At 59.0% G+C, this 24,231-nt stretch overlaps 1 protein-coding gene across 1 annotated transcript; it reads right to left on the reverse strand.

The window, feature by feature from the left end:
* Window positions 1-236: 236 nt before the first annotated feature.
* On the reverse strand, window positions 237-23,621 carry ABCA7 (ATP binding cassette subfamily A member 7). The gene is made up of 51 exons (XM_058040897.1): window positions 23,558-23,621; window positions 21,995-22,261; window positions 21,798-21,891; window positions 21,506-21,647; window positions 21,300-21,427; window positions 21,114-21,235; window positions 20,122-20,316; window positions 19,950-20,039; window positions 19,643-19,868; window positions 19,418-19,557; window positions 19,226-19,342; window positions 18,917-19,096; window positions 18,629-18,837; window positions 18,367-18,543; window positions 17,976-18,198; window positions 17,664-17,885; window positions 17,378-17,582; window positions 17,194-17,310; window positions 16,634-16,805; window positions 16,362-16,493; window positions 15,577-15,716; window positions 15,362-15,499; window positions 14,446-14,657; window positions 13,613-13,685; window positions 13,168-13,370; window positions 13,016-13,064; window positions 12,470-12,532; window positions 12,081-12,098; window positions 11,255-11,400; window positions 11,054-11,178; window positions 10,880-10,978; window positions 9,937-10,132; window positions 9,330-9,424; window positions 9,083-9,115; window positions 8,200-8,305; window positions 8,036-8,110; window positions 7,165-7,334; window positions 6,919-7,096; window positions 6,718-6,833; window positions 5,995-6,139; window positions 5,785-5,908; window positions 5,564-5,696; window positions 4,496-4,616; window positions 4,335-4,397; window positions 4,152-4,258; window positions 3,719-3,860; window positions 2,550-2,684; window positions 1,747-1,850; window positions 1,029-1,121; window positions 712-949; window positions 237-638 (listed from the first exon to the last, which is right to left on the reverse strand). Exons 2-51 carry the CDS (start codon window positions 22,058-22,060, stop codon window positions 498-500), a joined length of 6,738 nt encoding a protein of 2,245 aa, XP_057896880.1. The 5' UTR covers window positions 22,061-22,261; window positions 23,558-23,621; the 3' UTR covers window positions 237-497.
* Window positions 23,622-24,231: the final 610 nt, after the last annotated feature.

The raw sequence follows: 24,231 nt of genomic DNA on the forward strand, positions 1-24,231 counted from the left end.
CCGAGGTCGGGGGAGCCCCCAGGTGCAGCCCTGGCACAGGCGAACATCAACCCTCTGTCCAACTGACAGGAGAGGATGTGGTCTTAAGCTGTGCCAAGGGAAATTTAGGTTGGGTGTTAGGAAAAGTTTTCTATGGAAGCCATGCTGCCTGTGTCCCGCTGTGCCCCCACCCTGTCCCCCAGCGAGGGCAGTGGAGCCCCCCGGCAGTACCGCGGGTTTTTATTGAATTGCTCGGTTACAGCAAGCGGGGTCCCAAGGCCAGCCCCAGACCCCCCATCCAGCTCAGCCCCGTGCAGGGCATCAACCCCACCTCGGGGAGCCGGCGCCAGCTCTGTCCTGGCACTCTGACCCAGCACCCACTGTCCCATCAGATGGTGGCAGGATGTGCCCAGGCCTCTTCTGTGCAGTTCTGGGGGGCTGCAGTACCCCAAAGCCCTGTGATACTGGCGTGTGCTGCTGTCACAACCAAGGAGGGTCCATGGGACACCATGGCCCACTCAGACAGCGCTCTCCTGGTAGCTGTCATCCTCCAGGAACCTGCTCAGCCTCCTCCCAGGGTTGGGGGCTGCATCCTGTCCTGAGGCTGTCACCTCCCCGGCGTCCCCATCGCTCTGCTCCTGGGCAAAGTGCATGAAGACCTGCAGGAAGGGCAGGATGAGAGATGGCACCACGAGTCAGGGCCACCACACCCTCACACCGCCTTCCCTGTACCTGGTCCAGCGTGGTCTGGGACACTGAGTAGTCCTCTATGTGGCAGGGGCCTCGGTGGGCGGCCAGAAGGCTGAAGACGGCGGCCAGGGAGGTGACACGGGCAGGGAGGTGGTACTGCAGCAGCCCCCCGTGCTGCTCCCGCAGCACAATGCCAGGGAAATGCTGCTGCAGCAGGGCCTGCACTGCTGCCGGGCCAGGGCCCCCCGCCCGCACCACCACCGTGTACCCATCCCCAAACCTGCGGGGAGAGGGGACACTCTGTGAGCGCTGCCATGGCCACCACCCTCTGGAGACCCCCCTAGCCCCCCACTCAGTACCTGTTCTTGAGGTGCTGGACGCTGCCCAGGCAGCGGAAGCGGCCGTTGACCATGATGGCCATCCTGGTGCAGAGCGCCTCGCACTCCTCCATGCTGGGGGGACACGTGTGAGCCCCCCCAGGGCAGAGGGACACTCTGCTAGCCCATAGGGGGGTTATGGGGTGTAGCAGACTCCATGGAGGGCTGAGACTTAACAGTAGGAACTGCTGAGACAGCAAAATAAGCTCCTGTCTTCTGACTAGCTTGTCTCTGTAACCCCATAGGTCACTTTTTCCCTAACCTTTACTATTGGACAAGTTTGGATCTCCCTATACTCTACAAAAAGGGGCTGGTTTAACCCATTCGGCCGTTGCTGGAACCCTTCACAGACCCCTCAATAAACCATCGCTGTGGAACTGCCAGGACCTCTCCTTCTCCTCTCTTGCTGTCTGGCTCTGCCCCTAGCCTATGGGGTTATCAGCTCTCTGAGGATTCCAGCTCATGATTGCTGAAATCCTAAGAGAGCTGATAATCACTAATGAGCTGAAAATCACTTTGCTTGCCAAAGGTAGTAGCAGCATAGGTATTTGCACTCTGTCTCCCAGAGGAACTGGGTTATCTGGATAAGAGCTGCTTTGCTCGGGGTTAAGCCCAATCTGAGGGCTGTGGGGGCTTGGGGGAGACCAACACCTCCCCTGCCTTAAGAACGGGGTGCTCCCCTTTGTGGGGACCCACTCACCTGTGGGATGTGAGCACCACGGACCGTCCATCCCGGATCACACCAAGGATTCGCTCCCACAGGAACCTCCGGGCCTGCGGGTCCATCCCCGTCGTGGGCTCATCCTGCAACGGGCCCAGGGTCAGTTGGTGCCCCCTAAGCCAAGCCGCTGCTTCTGCCCTTGTCTTATTCTCCAGCGTAACCAACACATGGCATACCAGGCAGTGAGACATCACCCAACTTACCCACCCAGCGTCCAGCCTGATCCTCACCTCAGCAATCACAACAAAAGCAGGACTAGTGCCATTCTACTTCTGATTCCCAGAATTACTGCAAGGCTCTCCTCTCACCATCGGCCTCTTCCTATCCACCATCATAAAACTCTCCCCAATCACACTACTCTACATAACCTCGCCCTCACTAAATCCTACTCTCTTAACTATGTTAGCTATCCTCTCAGCAGCCCTAGGACGGTGAATGTGTCTCAACCAAACACAAATCTGAAAAATCCTGACCTTTTCTCCCATCTCTCGCCTAGGCTGAATAGCAATCATCATCATCTACAACCTTAACTCACCCTCCTCAGCTCCTACCTGTACGCTGTAATAACTGCAACCGTCTCCCTCACCCTAAACACAAAGTCTTAAAACCACCTACCCTAATGACTGCACGAACCAAAATTCCATCCTTAAACGCAACGCTGCTCCTAACCCTGCTCTCCCTTGCAGGGCTCCCTCCCCTGACAGGATTCCTGCCCAAATGACTTATTATCCAGAAGCTAACTAAGCAAGACATGCTGTGGGGCCTCCCAGTGCCCCCCTCACCAGGAAAACAACGGGGGGACAGCCGAGGAGGGCGATGGCCGTGGAGAGCTTGCGTTTGTTGCCCCCGCTGTATTTGCCCGCCGGCCGGTCGGCGTGTGGGGCCAGCCCCAGAGCGGTGATGCCCCACTGAGCCACCTGTGAGAGACAGAGGGGTGAGGCTGGGGGGTTCCCCATGGCGTGGGGAGGACAGGTGTTGGAGGTTGCAATGTAAGATGTTTTCTGTTAACGTCTGTATGGCAGATTGTCTTTTGTCAAGTGGGCAGTTTGCTTTACCTCTCTCTTTGAGTGACCACATTCACACCTCCCTGGAAGGGGACACCTGCTGATAACAGCTATTGAATGTCACTGCATGGCTGATAAGAACTACCACATCCCATTGGGAGATGTGAGCCCAGAGGGAGGAGCCAAGCATTCCTGCCTGGATATAATCTGGAGATTCTGGAACACCAGCCAAGCATTCCTGCCTGGATATAATCTGGAGATTCTGGAATCCCAGCCAAGCATTCCTGCCTGGATATAATCTGGAGATTCTGGAACACCAGCCAAGCATTCCTGCTTGGATATAATCTGGAGATTCTGGAACACCAGCCAAGCATTGCTACCTGGATATAATCTGGAGATTCTGGAACACCAGCCAAGCATTCCTGCCTGGATATAATCTGGAGATTCTGGAACACCAGCCAAGCATTCCTACCCAAATATAATCCAGAGGTTTTTGGGACACGAGCATGGCTTTCTCCACTGGATTCCCCAGAGGAACAGCATCTGTGTCTTCTTCCACTGGGTCTTCAGAGGAAGAATACATCCTTCCCTACAGATCCCCTTTGCTCCAACAGAACCACCCCTGACACTGCAGGAGGGCTGCAGCCACAATTCCAATGGGACTGCCACCAACACCCTGACCCACAGGGTGTCAGGTTTTGTTCTGACTCTGTCAGTGTTGTTCTAGTTTACTGCATTGTTTATTTTATCCTTTTTTTTTTTAATTTTTCCTATTAAAGAACTGTTATTTCCTGCTCCCATATTTTTGCCTGAGAGCCCCTTAATTTAAAATTTACAGCAATCCAGAGGGGTGGGGAGGGTTTACATTCTCCATTTCAGGGGAGGCTCCTGCCTTCCTTAGCAGACTCCTGTCTTTCCAAACCAAGACAACAGGGAACAGGCCTTACCCTGGGGGTCTCCTCCTCTGGGATGCCACGCAGGCGGCTGTAGAACTCCAGGTGCTCCCGCCCCGTCAGCAGGTCCGTGATGGCGTCAAACTGGGGACAGTAACCCATGTGCTGGTGGACAGACTGGAGGTCGGTGAGCACGCTGTGGGATGGGGACAGGTGAGCACAGGATGGGGACAGCTTAGCATGGGGCAGGGAGAGGTGAGCATGGTGCAGGGACAGGTGAGTATGGGACAGGGACAGGTGAGCATGTTGTGGGATGGGCACACGTGCCAGGGATACTTTGGGAATAGGGAGAAGCAGCTTCAGGGATGAGGATGAGGATGAAGCAAGCTGCAGGACAAAGGGCCAGGAAGAGCACAGAGGGGACAGAGATGATGGCTGTGGGGACATGGAACGGGATCCAAGCCATGGAGTCCCTGCATTCACCCACCTGTGCCCCTTCAACCAGGCCTCCCCCAGCGTCACCTCCGTGTCCCCTGTCAGCATCTTGAAGGTGGATGTTTTCCCAGCACCGTTCACCCCCAGGAGGCCAAAGCACTGTGGGGGCAGAGCAGGCTCACTGGCAGCCCTGGCCCTGCCCACAGAGCTGTCTGTCTGTCCGTCTGTCCCTCACCTCCCCAGGGGGAATGGCCACGCAGAGCCGGTCCACGGCCGGAGCCTTCCTGCGCCGGTACACCTGCATGGAGCAGAGGTGACACTGGTGCTCCCTCCTGCCTCTGCCAGGGGTCCTGGGGGGACTGGAGCTCACAGCAGGGTCCAGCCCCACCCACCCACCTTGGTCAGGTCCTTCAGAAGCAGGAGGTGGCCGTGTGGGGGGATGCTGCCCACCCTCGCCCGCTCCCTGGCCACGTCCTGGTCCTCATCTCCCAGCGAGGGCAGCTCCAGAGCCCGTGGGCTGTGGGAACAGTGGCAAGGGCACATCCAGGGCTGTCCACGCCCTTGAGCACCCCCAGGGTACTGTGTCCTGTTCTGTATCCAGTTTAGGAAGAATGTTGAGATACTTGAACACATCCGAAGGAAGGCAACAAGGCTGGTTAGGGGCTTGGAACATAAACGCTATAAGGAATGACTGAAGGAGCTGGGGGTGTTGAACCTGGAGAAAAGGAGCTGGGGGTGCTCAGCCTGGAGAAAAGGACACTCAGGGGTTCCCTCATCACTCTCTGCAACTCCTGAAAGGTGGCTGAGTTCAGGTGGGGCTGGGCTCTTTCTCCAGGCAGCACTGACAAAACCAGAGCTCACAGTCTCAAGCTGCGCCAAGGGAAACTTAGGTTGGATATTAGGAAAAAGTTTTTTTATGGAAAGAGTGATAAAGTACTGGAATCATCTGCCTGGGGAGATGGTGGAGTCACCATCCCTGGATGTGTTTAAAAAAATCCTGGATGTAACATTCAGTGCCATGGTTTAGTTGAAGTGCTGAGGCTGGGCTGGATTTGATGAGTTTAAAGGTCTCTTCCAATCTGGTGATTCTTATTCTCTGGGATTCTGGGATTATGTGATTCTGGGATTCTGTGATTCTTATTCTCAGGGATTCTGGGATCCTGTGATTATGTGATTCTGGGATTCTGTGATTCTGATTCCCAGTGATTCTGGGATTCTGTGATTATGTGATTCTGGGATTCTGTGATTCTGATTCCCAGTGATTCTGGGATTCTGTGATTCTGATTCCCAGTGATTCTGGGATTCTGGGATTCTGATTCTCAGTGATTCTAGGGTTCTGATTCTCAGTGATTCTGGGATTCTTGGATTGTGATTCTCAGTGATTCTGGGGTTCTGATTCTCAGTGATTCTGGGATTCTGGGATTCTGATTCTCAGTGATTCTGGGATTCTGGGGTTCTGCTCACCCCAGGCGCAGGAAGAAGCGGTGGTACTGCAGCAGGAGGGTGAAGAGGAAGAAGACAATGCCCTCGATGGCCATGGCAAACATGTTCTTCCCTGCCAGCTCCCAGGAGAGGGGGGACACGAAGCGCTTGTCCCCTGCAGGCAGCAAGAGGGGCTGTAGGAACAGGGAACCCCTGTGCTGGGCTTTGGGGAGGGGGAGCAGCCTTGACGCCCCCAGACTCACCGAACCTCTCAAAGGCATCAGCCATTGCCTGGTTCTTCACCATGTCAATGAGGCCTCGGCCCAAGCAGAAGTGGGGGAAGATGAGGAAAACCTTCTTCAGGACACGGTTGATGTCGTTGAGGTTCTGATGGGGCAGCAAGGAGAGGGGTGGGGAGCTGGCACTGGCATAGCATGGAAGGAATGAGGGGTGCAGAGCATCCCAAGGCTCACCTGGTCCACAAAGAGCTCCAGCACAAAGGTGGCCACGCTGCCGTTGATGCCAATGAAGAGGTTGATGCAGGTCAGGGCCACGTAGGCAGTGCTGGGGATGCTGAAGAGGAAGGAGGCTGGATACATCAGGGGGGTGATGGACCATCTGCAGGGGGCACAGCAGGGCCTGGCTGAGGTGCACATCCCAACTTGGGGGGCTTGAGAGTGCACCAAACCCTCCCAAGCACCACAACCCCTCACCCTGGTTGCCCCCAGCCCCAAAACCCCTTCATCCCAACCTGGGGGGCTGAGAGTGCACCAACCCACCCAACCACCACAACCCCTCACCCCAGCTGCCCCCAGCGCCAAAATCCCTTCATCCAAGCTTGGGGGGCTTGAGAGTGCACCCACCTACCCAAGCACCACAACCCCTCACTGCAGCTGCCCCCAGCCCCAAAATCCCCTCCATCTCAGTCTGAGAGTGCACCCACCCTCCCAAGCACCACAACCCCTCACCCCAGCTGCCCCCAGCCCCACAACCCCCTCCATCCCAACCTGGGGGGCTGAGAGTGCACCAACCCACCCAACCACCACAACTCCTCACCCCGGCTGCCCCCAGCCCCAAAATCCCCTCCATCTCAGTCTGAGAGTGCACCAAACCCTCCCAAGCACCACAACCTCTCACCCCAGCTGCCCCCAGCCCCACAACCCCCTAGCCCCTGCTGGGCTCTGCTGCCCCATCACCCGTAGAGCAGCAGCAGCAGCACCAGGGAGGGCAGGTTGGCCGAGGACACGTAGGATTCCTGCTGGAAGCAGAGGAAGATGAGGATGACCAGAAGCGCGGGCACCAGGTAGTTGCACTGAGGGGGTGGAAAAGCAAGGAAAGGGGTCAGGGCTGGGACCAGACCCTTTGGGACTGATCCCTGTCCCCATCCCCATCCCCACCATGTCCCAGGCGAAGTTGCCCAGCCAGTAGGTGATGGGCTTCATCCCACTGACAAACTGGAGGTGCTTGGCCTTGCTGACCCTCTCCTCAATGAGGAAGACGACGAAGCTGGCCGGGACGAAGGACATGGCGAAGATCACGCAGATGGAGACCAGCACATCCACAGAGGTGGCCATCCTGCCGAGGAGGGCACGGAGCTCAGTGGGAGCCAGGGGGGGCTGCGGGACCCCCGTGCCCACACTCACAGGGCGGCCTCGCTGAGCTGCTCCTTGGTGAGGTTCAGGGGGTGGTTGGTGGCCGTGATGCCGAAGCGCGCGGGGTCGGCGCCGGGGGGCAGCCGGGCTCGCAGCAGCCCATTGCTGGCCACGTTGAGGAAGGAGACCATGGCGTGCCAGCCCTTGTTGTTGAACCAGACCTGCAGGATGGGGAGGGTCGGGCAGCTCGGAGCCCCCCAGCCAAGCTGGCACTGCCCCTGGTTGTGCCTGCAGCTCCCACTCCCACCAGGAGCATCCCCACTCCCCACCAGGGAGCTCCAGCTCCCCTGCAGCCCCAGCCATCCTCAGTCACCCTTGAGGGGACACCACTGCTGTCACAGACAGCCTTTATGAAAAATCCTTTCCTTAGGATAATTCCTCCTGAGAAGCTGAGAGACCTCAGGAGCAAAATGTAAACAATGATTATCTGCTGCTGTGGAATGCAACAGGTGCATCTGTGATTAGTCCATGTTAGATTTTTAGAATTAATGGCCAATCGCAGCCCAGCTGGCTTGGACACAGAGCCCGAGCCACAAACCTTTGTTATCGTTCTTTGCTATTCTATTCTTAGCCAGCCTTCAGGTGAAACCTTCTCTTCTGTTCTTTTAGTATAGTTTTAATGTAACATATATCATAAAAAAATAAATCAAGCCTTCTGAAACATGGAGTCAGATCCTTGTCTCTTCCCTCATCCTTAACGTAATATATCCTTTCTTAATGTAATATATATCATAAAAAAATAAATCAAGCCTTTTGAAACACAGAGTCAGATCCTCATCTCTTCCCTCATCCAAGAACCCCTGTGAACACTGTCACCACTGCCACACCCCTGCTGCCCCCTGCTCCCACCCCTCAGGCCCACCTTGACGTTCCTGCGGGCATCCAAGCCCTCGATGAAGCGGCTGAGGTTGGCCAGGAGCCGATCCGAGGGGCTGCCCTGGGTGCAGGAACACACACGGGGGTGAGGAGGGGGTCTCCCAGCACTGGGACCCCCAGAGCTGAGCCAGGGGCTGAGTGCTGCTGTACCAGGGTGATGTTGAGCAGCGCACGGAGCTCCAGCACCGCCTGATCCACCTCTGCTGCCGATGGCAGGGCCTGGGAGCTGCCAGCACCCAGGGAGAAGCCGCCGTACCTGCAGGAGAAATGGAGCTCCCAAACCTGCCAGAGAGACTCCCGGGAGCTGGGCTTGAGAGGATCCACGTGGGTCCTTTCCATCCCAGGAAGTTCTACAGTTCTAGGAAACCTGGCACCCTTGTAGAAACTCAACCCTCCGCTCACCCAGGTGCCAGGTAAGGGACACACAGCAAGGGGCTGAAGGCACCTGGATGAAGCCTCTGCCCAGGTGACAGTAAAAGGTTTTAAAATCATAAAATTCGGGGAATTAGAAAGAAGCTAGACTTAGTGGGGTCCTGGAAAAATGTTGAAAATAGACTCTGAAAATGTTAGGCTTAGTGTTTGCCAGATCATGTGAAATTGCACCTGTGTAAGCAGTGTATGATAAATTATATAATTGTTAGATGTGATGATTGTTTAGTAATTAAATGTAATTATTGTTTAATCCTAGGAAGAATCATGAGAAACTATGTTAGAAGTTTGAAGGGGGCCACGAGGATCCCATGTTTGGATGAAATCTATGTATACAATGGAACAATATAAGTTTAATAATGAACATGAAAGTTATATAACGATAGAATATAAAAACACGTTCATCCCAAAATTTGGGAGGAACGTGTCAGACTTGGGGTTGTACCCCTGACACCCAGAGCTCTTCAATAAAAGCACCTGCACAGAAACATTCTGGTGATTATTGTGTTTCTGAATGCTGACACAGGGGCCACTCAGGCTCTCCCCAAACCCACCAGGGATCTCCTGTCTCCCTCCACCCCTGGCTGTGCCAGGCCCAGCTCACCTCTGCTCATTCACCCATTTCTTGTTCCTCAGCCTGAAAGAAATGAGGTGGGGAGAGTCAGAGGAGAGAGAAACCCCTCAAGGGGACGTTAGGGCAGCATCTGCCCACCCAGCCACGTCCCCAGCAGTGTCCCCTCCCTCCAGGTGTTCTCTTGGTGTCCCCACATGTCCCCAGCAGTGTCCCCTCCCTCCAGGTGTCCCTGGGGTGTTCCCTTGGCGTCCCTGGTGTTCCCAGCCCCAGCACTCACTCCTGACGGATGATCTGGGGATAGGTCTTCACCAGGTAGTCAGAGATGTTCCTGCCTGTCAGGTTCTGAAGGATGTCCCCCGTGCCCCTCTGCACCTGTGGGATGGACAGAGGGGCTGGATGGACACCCAGCCCTGTGGCATCCTCCAGAGCATCACCATGTCGCAGACATCTCTTATGAAAAATCTTTTCTTTAGGATTTTTTCCTCCTGAGAAGCTGAGAGGCCTCAGGAACAAAATGTAAACAATGATTATCTGCTGTTAATGCAACAGGTGCATCTGTGATTGGTCTCATGTGGTTGTTTCTGATTAATGGCCAATCACACTCAGCTGGCTTGGACTCTCTGTCCGAAACACAAGTTTTTGTTATTCATTCTTTCTTTTTCTATTCTTAGCCAGCCTTCTGATGAAACCTTTCCTTCTATTCTTTTAGTATAGTTTTAATATAATATATATCACAAAATAATAAATCAAGCCTTCTGACACGTGGAGTCACATCCTCATCTCTTCCCTCATCCTCAGAGCCCTGTGAACACCCTCACACACCAGAGCCCCCCACAGCCAGCACTGACAGAGCCCTGGGGCTGCCCCTGCCTGGCTGGGGTTACCTGGGGAGGTGGGAGCCCCCCGGCCCCCTCGGGACACTCGGGCAGCATCCTGTGTGCCCCTGGCCCGCTGCACTGGCACGGTGGCGATGGCTTTGCCCGTGTCCAGTTCCCACGCTGCAGCACCTCCAGCAGGGATGGGGGGACTGAAGGGGTTGAGAATCCATCAGGATGGGAAGCTGGGGGGCACAGGCCTGCCCTGGGCACCAGGAGAGAGAAAGAGAGAGAGAGAGAAACTCCCATTACCAGCCTGGTGTGAGCCAGGGGCACCGGGACCCAGCCAGCATCACACCGGGTGGCAGCGCTGCTCCATGGGTGTGGGGATCCACAAAATTACAGGGTTTGGGGAAAGCTGCAAAAGGCAGGCCCCAGAGACAGCAGAACTGTGATTGGAGCTAAGCAGCAGCCATGAGATAGGTTCAGCAGAGAAATTATTTAAACTGTAGAAAAGCAAGGATGAATAGAACAATGGTCTGTGTATTAACGCTTGTCTAGAACAACTCTCTAAGCTACAGAAAAGTTTATCTAGTGAGAAATTAGGAAGATTGAAGCTTAATAATGGAGCTCTGTGCATTGAGGCTTACAAGTGGGTATTGTATTTGAAATAAGCAAGCATTGTTTAACCAAAGATAGGTGTGCTTGTAGTGGTTGGATAGAACTGCTGTCAATATAGAATATATACTATACAGATATAAATACTGTCAATGTGCTTTTGCTTTGTGTGATTGGTCAAGAAGCTTATAAAGTGAGCTGTAACATTAAGTTTTCTATCCTGCTGTCTAGATTGTGAGCTGCTAGCATCTTTCCATTGTCATAGCCATGTAATGAGACTGATGCTGGGAAATAAAACAGCTCCACATTCCACAGCAGTTCATGATCTGCCAACAGCCCCCTGCGGGCATCAAAGGGCACTGAGGAGGGGGCCAAGCCAGCCCCGGACACTCACCCCTTCCCCTCTTCCTTCATGCACTTGGTGCCGAAGCCGGGCTCGGCCAGGAGCGCCTCCAGCAGCCGCGCTGTGTCGGCATCCCCTGGAGCATCGTTGCTAAAGGGGGACACGGCAGTGAGCTGGTGGCACCGGGGGAGCGGGGACACGGCGGGCACAGCGCTGGGGACACACCTGAAGAAGGTGAACTGCTGCCCGTACATCCAGGGCTGCAGCCGCAGCGGCGGGTACCTCCCGAAGGGCGGCACGATGAGGCTGAAGAGCAGCGCGATGCACACGAACACGGCGGGGAGGACGATCTGGGGAGCCCGGCGTGGGGGATCAGGGCTGGTTCTACCTCCCCCTGCCCCATCCCCTCCCTCCCCTCGGCCTCACCTGCGCCAGGAAGCCGCGGGTGCTGCGGCGGGCGTGGAGCATCCTCTTGGTGAAGAGGGCGCGGAGCTGGCGGCAGGTGAGCGCCCAGCCCCGCACCCTCCCGCACGCCGGGCCCCGCAGCAGGTCGGTCTCCCGGGGCTCCTCTGCTGCGGGGAAGCCAGGGATTTGGCAAGGGAGTCGTGCCAGGGGGCACAGGGGAACGGCAGGGGTATCCTCATACACCCGCAGGGACGGGATGCTGCAGGCAGGAGCCCCAAACTGCCCCCAGCCCAGCAGGGATGGGATGCTGCGTGCAGGAGCTCCAAGCCCCCCAAACTGCCCACAGCCCCCTCAAACTGCCCACAGCCCCCCTAAACTGCCCCCAGCCCCCCCAAACTGCCCCCAGCCCCCCTAAACTGCCCCAAGCCCCCCCAAACTGCCCCCAGCCCAGCAGGGATGGGATGCTGCTTGCAGGAGCTCCAAGCCCCCCAAACTGCCCCCAGCCCCCTCAAACTGCCCACAGCCCCCTTAAACTGCCCACAGCCCCCCTAAACTGCCCGCAGCCCCCTTAAACTGCCCCAAGCCCCCCCAAACTGCCCCCAGCCCAGCAGGGATGGGATGCTGCATGCAGGAGCCCCCAGCCCCCCCAAACTGCCCCCACCCCAGCAGGGATGGGATGCTGCATGCAGGAACCCCCAAACAGCCCCCAGCCCAGCAGGGATGGGATTCTGCATGCAGGAGCCCCCAACCCCCCCAAACAGCCCCCAGCCCCCCCAAACTGCCCCCACCCCAGCAGGGATGGGATACTGGGAGCCCCCAGCCCCCCCAAATCCCCCCCAGCTCCTACCTCGCCGGGCTCCTTTGGCTCAATGTAAAGCAGAGGAGAGAGGGGTTAAAAGCAGTGCCCACCCCCCAGTGCAGAGCTGGTGCCCCAAACCATCACAGCCCCCCCAGAATGGCTGTCCCCATGCCAGTTGTCCCTCAAGAGTTCCTCCCCCTGGGATTTCACATCCCATCCCAATTCCTGTGCAGAGCTGGGCTTCCCCAAACCCATCCTCACCCCAGATCTTTGCTCTGGGGACACCCCAAAACCGGGGGTGCACGAGGGTCCCCGAGTGTCCCCCAGCTTGAAGGGATGCACAGCTGCCCAGATGGACACGTGGCATCACCCCAGCCCAGGAGATGGAGGTGGGGGTCTCTCAGCACAGCTCAGGGGTCCCACTGCCCCTTCCTTACCCAGCTCTCCATCAGCCACATCCCCATCTCCCATCTCGCCAGGGACTGCTCCTTTCATGGTGCCTGGAAAAAAGAGGACAAGATGCCAGGGCAGGACTGTCACCCTGGTTTTTTTTTAAGATTTTCTAAGCCTTCTGATGTTGACATTCTTGTCGTGAACTTTCTCTCACACACTTCCTGTAAATAACTCATTGTTTTGCATTCTTTGATGGAGGAGGAGAAAGCTGATGGACCGTTGGTTTGTCCAGGGTCATTGGAGAGGTGGCACTGCCACCCTCCAATCCACTGCCACTTTTACACAACTGTAAGTGCTAGAGTAAGAAAATAAACTTCACTTTTTCTTCACCTTAACAACAGTGGTGGCACTTGCGTTTTTTCGTGTCCTATAGCGACACAGGACCAAGGACACGTGGATCTGCATCCACGGTGCCCCCAGCTTTTGCAGGGTGCTGAGGACACCCCACCCCTCTTCTCTGAGCTGCTGAGCACCTCCCCAAACCCCCTGCACCCCCGAGCTCAGCTCCAGCCAGCACCGAGAGGTTTTACCTGCGGTGCCATCATCCAGTGCTGCGTCCTCAGCCACCTTCAGGAATATCTGGGGGTGTTGGAGGCTTGGTGTTAAAAACACACCACCAGAGAGGGAAACCCTCTGCTCACAGGTACCCCAGGAGCCCCTTGAGCACAGCCCCCCCTGGTACCTCCTCCAGGGTGGTGTCAGAGATGCCGTAGCTGGAGACCCCCAGCTCGGCCAGGCGCGCGTCCAGCTCGCGGAACAGCTCCCCAAAGGCCCCATCCCTGGCCCCGCTGTAGGGCAGGACAAACAGCACCTCGTGCCCGATGTCCTCCACCAGCCTGGAGCCAGGGACCAGCTTCTGGATCAGCGCCGACAGCTGGGCCACATCTGGAGGGATGGGGAGGGCTGGGAACCTCAGGGGAAGGAGCCGCTGGCACAGCTGGCACAGCTGGCCACAGCTCCGTGTGCCCAGCCTGAGGGTCCCCAGGGGAGATGGAGGGGATGGAGACCCCCTTGTGCACCTCCAGGGAAAGGGGGAGAGGGGGCACATGCACGCCCAGCCCCCCTGGCTGATGGGGGATGTTTGGGGGAGCAGCTGGGGGGTGACATTGAGGGGACAAAACACTCACCCACGGTGCTGGCATCGCTGCCCCGCTCGCTGCCCAGGCCGGTGTCACTGCTGTGCTCTGAGTCACTGCCATCCTGCAGGAAAGGGGGGGCTGGAGGCTGGCACCCCACAGCAGCACCTGGCTCCCAGTGCCTCCCAGTACCCAGGAGATACTGGTGCCACCCTGATTTTTTAAGATTTTCTAAGCCTCCCGATGTTTACGTTCTTGTGGCAAACTTTCTCGCACACTTCCTGTAAACAACTTATTCAGAATTATTATTTAACTTATTAGAATTATTATTAACTTATTTAACATTTGAGAATGCTTTGCATTCTTTTGTGAGGAGGAGGAGAAATCTGATGGACTGTTGGTTTGTCCAGTGTCACTGGAGAGGTGGCACTGTCACCTTCCAATCCACTGGCACTTTTGAAAAATCTATAAACGTTGGAGTCAGAAAATAAAGTTCCCTTTTTTTCACCTTGAGAGCAGCTGTGTGTTGTTTCATGTCCTATAGCAACATGGGGGCACCTCACATCTGTGCCAGTGCCCTGGGGGTGTCGCCCTGATTTTTTACGTATTTTCTAAGCCTTCTGATGTTTATATTCTTGCAGCAAACCTTCTCACACACTTCCTGTAAATAACTCATTATTTTGCACTCTTTCACGGAGCAGAAATCTGATGGGCTGTTGGTTCGTCCAGTGTCACTGGAGAGGTGGCACTGTCACCTTCCAATCCACTGGCACTTTCGAAAAATCGATAAATGTCGGAGTCAGAAAATAAACTTCCTTTTTTCTTCACCTTGAGAGCAGCAGTGTGTTGGGCTGCCCTCTGGGGGACGACCATCAGGCTCCCACCTTTTTGGTGACGCCGGGGACGGTGCCGGTGCTGCCGCCTGTCCCACTCCTGTCCCGCTTCACCAGGGTGAGGTGGTACCCCGTGCCAAGCCTGGCCTTGAGGAAGAGGGGGGACCCACAGCAGCAGAGCCGGCCCTGGGAGATGATGGCAGTGCGGTCCCCCAGCAGCTCCGCCTCGTCCATGTAGTGGGTGGACAGGATGATGGTGCGACCTGGCGACCAGGAACAGGCTTGAGCACTTTGCTGGACCCCCCCCCATTGCAGGTTGTCCCCAGGCTGGGGGGGCTCAGAGGGCGAATTTGTGTGGGAATCCATAAAATTTCTAATTTTTAGGAAAGCTGCAAAAGGCAGGCCTCAGATACAGCAAAACTGTGATCAGAGCTAAGCAGCAGCCATGAGATAGGTCAGAAGAAAAATTATTGAAACTGTAGAAAAGGCAAGAGCAAATAGAACAATGGCCTGTGTTCTAATGCTTGTCTGAATAGCTCTCTAAGCTGCAGAAAGTTTATCTAGCAAGATATTAGGAGGGTTAAAGCTTAATAATAGAGCTCTGTGCATTGAGGCTTACAAGTGGGTGTTGTATTCGAAATAAGTAAGCATTGTTTAACCAAAGGTACCTGTGCTTATGGTGATTGGATAGAACTACTATCAATATAGAATATATACTATACAGATATAAATACTGTCAATGTGCTTTTGCTTCGTGTGATCGGTCAAGAAGCTTATAAAGCAAGTTGTAACATTACATTTTTTCGCCTACCGCCTAAATTGTGAGCTGCTAGCACCTTCCCACTGTCATAACCACGTAATGAGACTGATGCTGAAAATTAAACAGCTCGAAGCGCTTTCCCAGCAGCCCCGTTTTGTCCGTGCCTGTAAATATCCCCCCTTGCCCGGTCAGATTTGAGGCTCCCACCTTTGCGGTACTTGAGCAGCAGCTCCCAGATGCTGCGGCGGGAGAAGGGATCCACGCCGGCCGTGGGCTCGTCCAGGATCACCACGCGGGAGCCGCCCACGAAGGCGATGGCCACCGAGAGCTTCCTCTGCATCCCGCCTGCAAGAGGGACGGCGTTGTGGGGGCTCCGGGCCATGGAGGCCCTGCCAGGCACCCAGGCCGAGCTCTGCACGCACCAGAGAGGTTCCTGGTCTGCTCCCGGCGCTTTTGGGGCAGCCCCGTGTCCTGGAGCAGCTGCTCCATCTCCTCCTGCACCTGCTGCTCCGAGAGCCCCTTCAGCCGCCCGTAGAACCAGACGTGCTCCTCCACCGTCAGGCTGGGGGGACAGGGGGGAAAGGCAAGGTGAGGGGTGTTGGGGGAGATGAAACAGGAAAGCCTGATAAATACGATTGTCTGGCAAGAGATTTGGAGAATATAGAAGCTATAAGGGAGGTTGAAATGAAAGCAAGATTTGAGATCTCTCAGTTACTGAACAACGGGAAAACAACGGTGTGGCTGGCTGAAGGTAATCCCCTTTTGATGGAACAACACCCTCTGCTTGCAGACAGGCCCAAGGGTCAGAGCAGACCCTACAGCTTGGCAGAAGGGGCCCAAAGAGGAGTTTTTAGGGTTTAAAATGTAGCACAGTATGGTAATGTAATGATTCTTATAGGCCGTATGGAAATGCTATAGGATTTGTATATTGTACTAGATTGGTTAGTGAGAATCAGAATATTCAACACAGAAGAAGATTTATGGTATTGTAACGGGAACCTCACTCTCTTAGCTCTTGTCTCTTAGCCCTCTTACTCCTTTTACTCTCTTACCCTCTCATCCTCTCTCTTCTCCGAGCTGTGCCTGGCAGCTCCCAGCAGGGCCCTGCACCCAGACCCTTTGCAATAAACCCCAAATTCCACGACCTGGCACAGGGATTGAGGGGACAGCCCAGCATCACTGCCCACACCGCCCCAGCCACGCCTACATGTCGAAGAGCACGTTGTGCTGGGGACACATCCCCATGGATTTGCGGATGCTGTCGATGTCGGAGCGGATGTCCCAGCCCAGGATGTAGGCAGTGCCCGAGGTAGGGGGCAGGAGGCCAGTGAGGATGGACCTGGAAGGGGTGAGAAAAGCGGGTAATGGAGCACAGGGGCAGCAAGGCTTGGGCCAGGGCACCCTGTCCTGTGTGGGGACACAGTCAGGCTCAGCTCCTGTCCCCAGCCATGGCCACGCAGCCCCTCTGGGGTGGCTCACATGGTGGTGGTCTTTCCAGCGCCGTTGTGGCCCAGGAAGGATGTGATCTGCCCCTCGTAGAAGTCCAGGCTCAGCCCGTTGACGGCTGCATGGCCGCTGCTGCCATAGACCTTCACCAGGTCGCGGATGGAGACGCCGGGCTGGAGATCAGCAGGTGGCTCCTCCACCAGCACTGGAAGCCACCAAGGGGTCACATCCCTGGCCAGGACCCCTTTGGCAGCAACCCCAAACCTCCCCGACAGCAACCCCAGAACCCCCTTGGCAGTGACCCCAAAACCCCCTTGTCAGTGACCCCAAAACCCCCTTGTCACTGACCCCAAAACCTCCCCAGCAATGACCCCAAAACCTCCCCAGCAGTGACCCCAAAACACCCCAGCAACTCTGTTCCCAAAGCACCAGCCCTGTCCCCAAAGATTTCCCCAAAGTTGTCCCCAGCCCTGTCCCCAGAGATGTCCCCTTGCTATGGGGTGCAGGGCCCTCCTCTGGGGTGACAGCCTGGGCTGGAGGGCTCCATGGCCACTGCCCTCAGCCACGCAGCTGCAGGGTGGGCAGGGACTCACCTTGGGGTGCAGAGTGGGAGCTGCTGTGGTACAGGGAGTGCCCAGATGAGGATGACTCCCCAAACCAGTAGCTCTTCAGGAAGGGGAAATTCCAGGGTTTCGGGATCCCGTACTGACCTGCAGCAGAAGGGGTTAACTGGGCCAGGGCTGAGCGGCAGCTGGGGCTCAGGGGGGCTGCACTCACCTGGGAAGACACCCTCGATGTACCAGGTGGCCAATCCATAAAGGACAGCATCCAGCAGCAGCAGCCCCATGGCTGCAGCAAAGCTGTATGGGTCTCCTGGCACGGGGCTGGCAGCCAGGTTGTGCCACTGGATGCCCACCCCTTGCTCCTCGTAGAGGGAGAAGTAATCACAGCCAAAACCAAAGGCCACGGGGGACAGCAGGCTCTGAGGACAGCCAGAAAGGCAGTGAGGGCGAAGCCTGGCATGGGGGCAAACCCAGAGCAGCAGGGGCAGCCCCCAGCTCACCACAAGGACACGGAGGGGGAAGGTGATGTAGTCACGCCAGGCCACGCACAGCACGTAGGGCAGGTACAGAGAGAAGTAAATGATGCCACCACACGCCGAGGCCAGGTTGGCACGGGGGAAGAAGGTGCTGATGAGGAAGCACTGGCTGATGGTGGCCACTGAGAAGGTGCCGAGGAAGAGGAAGATGACTGCTGGGTCGCTGTAGGGCAGGATGTTTCCCAGCTGTGGATGGAGGCAGGTTGGAGCCTGTGGATCTCCCAGCCCTGATGTTCCCTGGGTCACCCATGCTGTCCCCTGAGACCTGCAACCTGCCTTGAGGATGAGGACGAGGAGGGCAGAGCTGAGGAGGAAGGGGATGAAGCTGCTGAGGAACCAGCTGAGCCAGAGGATCCCGCTGCTCAGCCCCATGGTCTTCATGGTCTCCTTGAGACGCGTCTCCTTCTCGTGCACCACCCCCTTGATGATCATGGCCACGGAGTAGATCCAGGCCAGAGTCATGAAGAGAGGCAGCGAGCGGTTCAGGACCCTCAAGAACCTGGGGAGATGCCACCAGACATTCCACCCTTAGCTCCACACTCCTCTCTTGCACCAGGGACACCAGGCCATGACCAGCCCTGTGCCACCTCCCTGGTGCAGTGATGCTGCAGCAGGGGGATGATCACCCAACTGTCCCCAAAGGGTCTGGGGCTGCCCTTCTACTCACACATCATCCACGTAGCAGGGGTAGGGCATCTGCTGGACGTAGATCCCGGTCCGTGGGGCAGCCCCAGTGTGCACCCTCACCACCGCCTGCTCCACCAGGTCCTGGATGTACACGAAGCCCCCCCAGACGTAGCGCAGGTCACTGAAGGGGTCAGCAGCAGGGCCTGGGTCCCAAAACCTGGGGGCAGAGCACGGTGCTGGCAACCAGGGATCTCCTGGCAAGCAGCACAGGGTGGCCATGGAGACAAACAGCGTCCCCCAACCTGTCCTTGATCTTGTTGGTCCTCGTGACGTCGTCGATGTCCATGCGGATCTTGTAGCGGACGTGGGGTGGCAGCCCGGGGGCTGTGGCATTGATGGGGGGCTGGAAGACCACTGCTGCCCAAAACTGCTGCTCCTCCAGCAGCTCCAGGGCTCGGGCTACCAGCTGCTCCTCGGTGGCCACTGCCTCGATCTTGTCCAGGCAGACACACTGTGGGAGGGAGGGCAGGTGGGCTCAGCGGGCACGGGTGGTGCGAGGGGCCAGCCCTCCACGGCAGGGTGACACAAACCTCCATGAACTGCGACAGCGTGCTCAGCACTGCGTCCACATCAGCGTACACCCGGTGCCAGGTGAGGCCTGGTCCCCCTGCTGGCCCCGTCAGGAATGTGACCAGCTCTGGCAGCTTCCAGGAGGTGCCATTGAGGAACCCATCCAGGATCTGGGCTGTGCTGGGGGCCAGCAGCAGCTCCTGCAAAGCAGCAGGGTATGGGAGGCCATGCAGCCCACCCTGCTGCAGCTGCATCCCACCCCACTCACTGCACCCCAGCACAGCCCATCCTGCACCCCACAGCAACGGCAGGAGTCCGGGCTCACACACCTGGAGCACCTGCATCTCCAGGCTGCTGTTGAGGAGGGTGTAGATTCGGGGTCCCAGCTCCTGCCAGGCACCCCCCAGCTCCCCCAGCACGGCCAGCTCCCGGAAGGTTCGGTTCACCTGAGTGAGGAAGATGAGGCAGGTTCAGGATGAGACCCCCCCAAACCCCTGCAGCCCCCCACAGCCCCCACTCACCTCAGCCATGACGCTGTCGGGGCCAGGCCCAGGGGGGGTGTACAGGATCTTCCCCACAAAGAGGGGCTTGATCCCCCTCCAGAAGATCTGTGACAGGGGGCTGGACTCCAGGCTGCGCAGCAGCTCCCTGCAGAAGGGACCTGGGGGTGCAGAGCTGAGCCCTCACCAGCAGCCCCCCACCACCAGCAGCCCCCCACAGCCCCTGGCTGAGCCCCCCACACTCACTGGTGCTGCCCGAGGCCACGGGTCTGTGCTCTGAGCTGTTCCTGTCCAGGAAGGCTTTGACATCGTTGTCCTCGTACCAGTTGAGGGAGGGGATCCTGAGCCCCCCGCCCTCGGGGTGGCCACAGGCGATGCGGGACAGGGCCCTGAAGGCACCCGTGCTGCTGTTGGGGGCCCTCAGCCCCACAATCTCCTGACGCAGCTCAGCCAGGCTGGGCATGGAGGAGACCTGCGGAGAGTGGGGTGAGAGTGGAGAGGGGCAGTGGGGGACAGGGACACGGTGGGATGGGCAGGGGAATGAGGGCCGTACCTCCTCCACCAGGGATGCTGCATCCCGCAGGAAGCTGCCCAAAGCTTCCACAGTGCCAGCGATTCCGCCCAGCTCTGAGCTCAGCTGCTCCTACAAGGGGCATGAGAAGGGTCAGGGGAGGCCAGGGGTCTCTGCCGCCTCCTCCCAGCACCCGGCCGCGCTGGGGGCTCACCGCCAGGAGCCGTGGGAAGTCCATCTGGGCGAGGAAGGAGCCCTCCATGGCACGGAGCTGGGAGCTGGGCAGCGCGCAGAGCTCTTGCTGCAGGCTCCGGGTGGAGTCGGCGTCGCTGCCCGCCAGGAATCCCCCCAGCACCGAGGCGTTGCAGACCAGGACCTTCAGCGGGAGGCGAAGGCTCGCCAAGGAGAACTGGAAGGAGAGGGGCAGTCAGGATGGGGGCACCGGGAGTGGGCATCGGGAGTGGGCACCGGGAGGGGGCACCAGTAGTGAACACCGGGAGCGGGCATCGGGAGTGGGCACCGGTAGTGAACATCGGGAGTTGGTACCAGGAGGGGGCACCGGGAGTGAATACTGGGAGTGGGCACCGGGAGTGGGCACAGGGAGCGGGCACTGGGAGCGAACATCGGGAGTGGCAGCGGGAGTGAACACCGGGAGCGGGCATCGGGAGTGGGCACCGGGAGGGGGCACCGGTAGTGAACACCGGGAGCGGGCATCGGGAGTGGGCACCGGTAGTGAACATCGGGAGTGGGCACCGGGAGTGAATACTGGGAGTGGGCACCGGGAGTGGGCACCGGGAGTGAACATCGGGAGTGGCACCAGGAGTGGGCACCAGGAGTGAACATCGGGAGTGGCACCAGGAGTGGGCACCAGGAGTGAACATCGGGAGTTGGCACTGGGAGGGGGCACCGGGAGTGAACATCGGGAGTGGCACCGGGAGTGAACACTGGGAGCAGGCATCGGGAGCGGGCACCGGGAGTTGGCACCGGGAGGGGGCACCGGGAGTGAACACCGGGAATGGGCACCGGGAGTGGGCACTGGGAGTGGGCACGGGGAATGAACACCCGGAATGGGCACCAGGAGTGAACACCGGGAATGGGCACTGGGAGCGGGCACGGGGAGCGGGCACGGGGAATGAACACCGGGAATGGGCACCAGGAGTGAACACCGGGAGCGGGCACCGGGAGCGGGCACCGCGGGACACTCACGATGCGGGGGCTGAGCCGAGCCCCCATCAGCTCATCCACCAGCGCCGGGGGCAGCGATGTGTTGGCCCGCAGGAACCGGGAGAAAGTCTCGTCCTCTCTCAAGTATTCCCTCACCGGCAGAGCTGGGGGAGCAGCGGTCACACAAGGGCTCTGGCACCCCCGGCACCCCCCGCTCCCGGTGCTCACCCCTCCGCTGGTTGCCGCTGTCCCGGAGCCGGCGCAGGGCGGGCAGGAGCCGGGCGAAGCTGCTCAGGAGGCGCCGGCCGTGCCCGCGGTGCAGGAGCTGCCGGGCTTCGCTCAGGAGCCGGGACACGCTGCGACACGGGACAGGCGACAGTGAGACCCCCGCCCAGCCCCGCTGTGCCCCGCAACTCGCCAGCCCCGCCGCTCACATGGAGCCATCGAAGTTGCCCACCACGCCCGGGGCCTCTCCCGCCGTGGGGTGTCGGAAGCACGGGTTGTTCATGTTGCAGATGATGCCCTGCAGCCAGGGCAGGGTCCCCGCAGAGGGCAGCGCCTTGTTGGGAAAGTGGCCTGAGGGAGAGGGAGGCAGGTTCAGGGGGGCACTGCGGGACCCCACACACACACACACCCGAGCACCCTGTGACCGCCTCCCGTGTTTGTCACCCCGGTGTCACCCCGAAGGGCACACAGAGGGGGCTCGGCTGGCTCAGGGACACTCACACTCATGCTGCTTGAAGGGCGGGTGGGATCGCCGCACTGAGATCAAGATAAGGAAGAGGAAGAGGGGCCACAGGATCTCGATCGCCAGCTGGATCTGGGGGAGACGCGAGGCTGATGGGCTCCCGGTGCCCATCAGCGTCCAGGGCTCTGCCAGGCACCAGCGGCTCGGGGTTGCCCCACCCCGATCGCGCACTCACCCGCTGCCGCCGGCGGTAGGTGAAGTTCTTCCAGAGCAGCAGCCCCAGCTGGGTGCCCACGGCCATCGCTCGGTCCGGCTGAGAGCAGGGGGGCAGCCCCGAGCTGGGGGTGACGATCGGGCGTTCTCACCTCCTTCTGCTTCGGGGCATATCACAGCCCGGGCACGGTGCCGGGCACAGCGCTGAGCTCCGGGGCCGGCAGCAGCCGGACGGCATTCCGGCAGCAAAGCTCCTTTGCGGAGCTAAAGGCTCAAATCACATTCTTTCCTAAACCAAAAGCAGCAGAATAGGGCATGAGCTCTGTCCGGGAGCCAGGAGCACGATTCGCTGCCCATGCCGGCACCCCAGCAACGAGCTGGGCAGCCTGGGAGAGGCTGAGACCTGCCCGTGCCTCAGTTTCCCCGTGAGAGGGATGCGGGTGGGGCTCTCATCAGCCCAGGAGCGGGATTGCCCCGGTGCAGCGGGCTCGAGGGCGAGCTCGGACACCCGCATCCCTCTCTGCCGAGTTCCCGGGAATTCACCCACCCCTGGAGCGGCGCCAGCAGCTCCGGGGCCCGGCAGCAAAGCTCTGCCAAGGCGGCTCCGTGACGAGCCCGGTGGCGGCGGCGGTGGCACGACCCAACCCGCCGCGTTCCGCCCGCTGCACCCGCCCACGCCCCGGGGAGAACCGAGCTCCGGGGCGGCTCCCCGGCCACCGGGAGCCCCGGATTTGCCCCTCGCTTTGCCCCGGGGCCGCGCACTCACCGGCGCCCCGCGCTGCCGCCGCCCGCCCGCGCCCGGGGCTAAGCCGGGTCCCGGGAGCAGGCGGGATAAACGGGCACGGGGCAGCGGGATTAGGATCCCGGCTGGGAAATCCGCCTAATCCGCCTGCGGGGCCCGACACGAGTGGGTCCGGGGGTAGATTCCTCTAGGGATGCACCGGGGTCAGCTGGGGTGACACGGAGAGGAAGAAGGAGCTGCGGGGCGGGGGTGACACGGGGCGACAGAGGTGTCCGAGTGTCCCCATCCGCTGGAACCGGAGCGGAACTGCCGGTGCGGGGGAGCCCCAGCCCCGCGGGGAGGGCGGCTCGTTTCGGGACAAAACAACCAGAGAATCCCTGGATCCTCCCGGGGGACCCGCGTGGGAATCTGCTCACTCATCACACGAGGACGAACACGCCGCATCGCTGCACCGGGGAGCTCGGCGGAACTCGGCAACCGCCGGAGCAACCGCAGCTCCCGGTGCCCTCCAAGCCCGCGTCCCCCAGCCCGGTTCGGCCGCACGGAGCCCCGCTCTGGGCGGGGTGCGGAGTCACCGGCAGGATGTGGGGACAGCCCAGGGGAGACACGGGTAACCCAGGGGGAGCATGGGGACAGCACGAAGGAACGATGGGGACAGGCTATGGGGGACATGGGGACAGTTCGGGGCTGCGATGGGGACACGGGGATAGCCTGGGGGGGGGCGGGGTGGCACTAAGAGCTCGGGGGACGCTGGGGGGACGCATCCGGCCGGGAGCAGCGGCCGGGACACGGCCTCGCCTCTCGCGTCGCCCCTCGCAGCCCCCGGCCCGGGACCCCCGTTACCTGAAGCTGCTGCGCGGCCTCTTTAAGAGACCCCGCGAATCCGCCGGGCGCGCGCGGGCCCCGCCCCTCCCCGCGCTACAGAGTAGCCGTGGGCGTGACGTCACGGGCTCTTAAAGGGGCAGGCACGGCAAAGGGGGGCGGGGAGTGGGAATCCCGCCCCCATCCCGCCCCATGCCATGCCATGCCATGCCATGGATCCCATCTCATCCTATCCCATCCCATGGATCCCATCCCATCCCCATTAATCCTGTCCTATCCCATCCCACTGATCCCATCCCATCCCACTGATCCCATCCCATCGCATGAATCCTGTCCTATCCCATCCCACTGATCCCATCCCATCGCATGAATCCTGTCCTATCTCATCCCATGGATCCCATCCCACTGATCCCATCCCATCCTACCCCATCCCACCCATCCCATCCCATCCCATCTCACAGATCACATCCCATCCCATGGATCCCATCCCCATTAATCCTGTCCTATCCCATCCCACTGATCCCATCCCATCGCATGAATCCTGTCCTATCTCATCCCATGGATGCCATCCCACTGATCCCATCCCATCCTACCCCATCCTACCTCATGAATCCTGTCCTATACCATCCCATGGACCCCATCCCATCCTACCCCATTCCACCCCATTCCCTCCCATGGATCCCACCCATCCCACC

Source organism: Melospiza georgiana, chromosome 26 (assembly GCF_028018845.1).
Source record: "Melospiza georgiana isolate bMelGeo1 chromosome 26, bMelGeo1.pri, whole genome shotgun sequence".
NCBI lineage: Eukaryota > Metazoa > Chordata > Aves > Passeriformes > Passerellidae > Melospiza > Melospiza georgiana.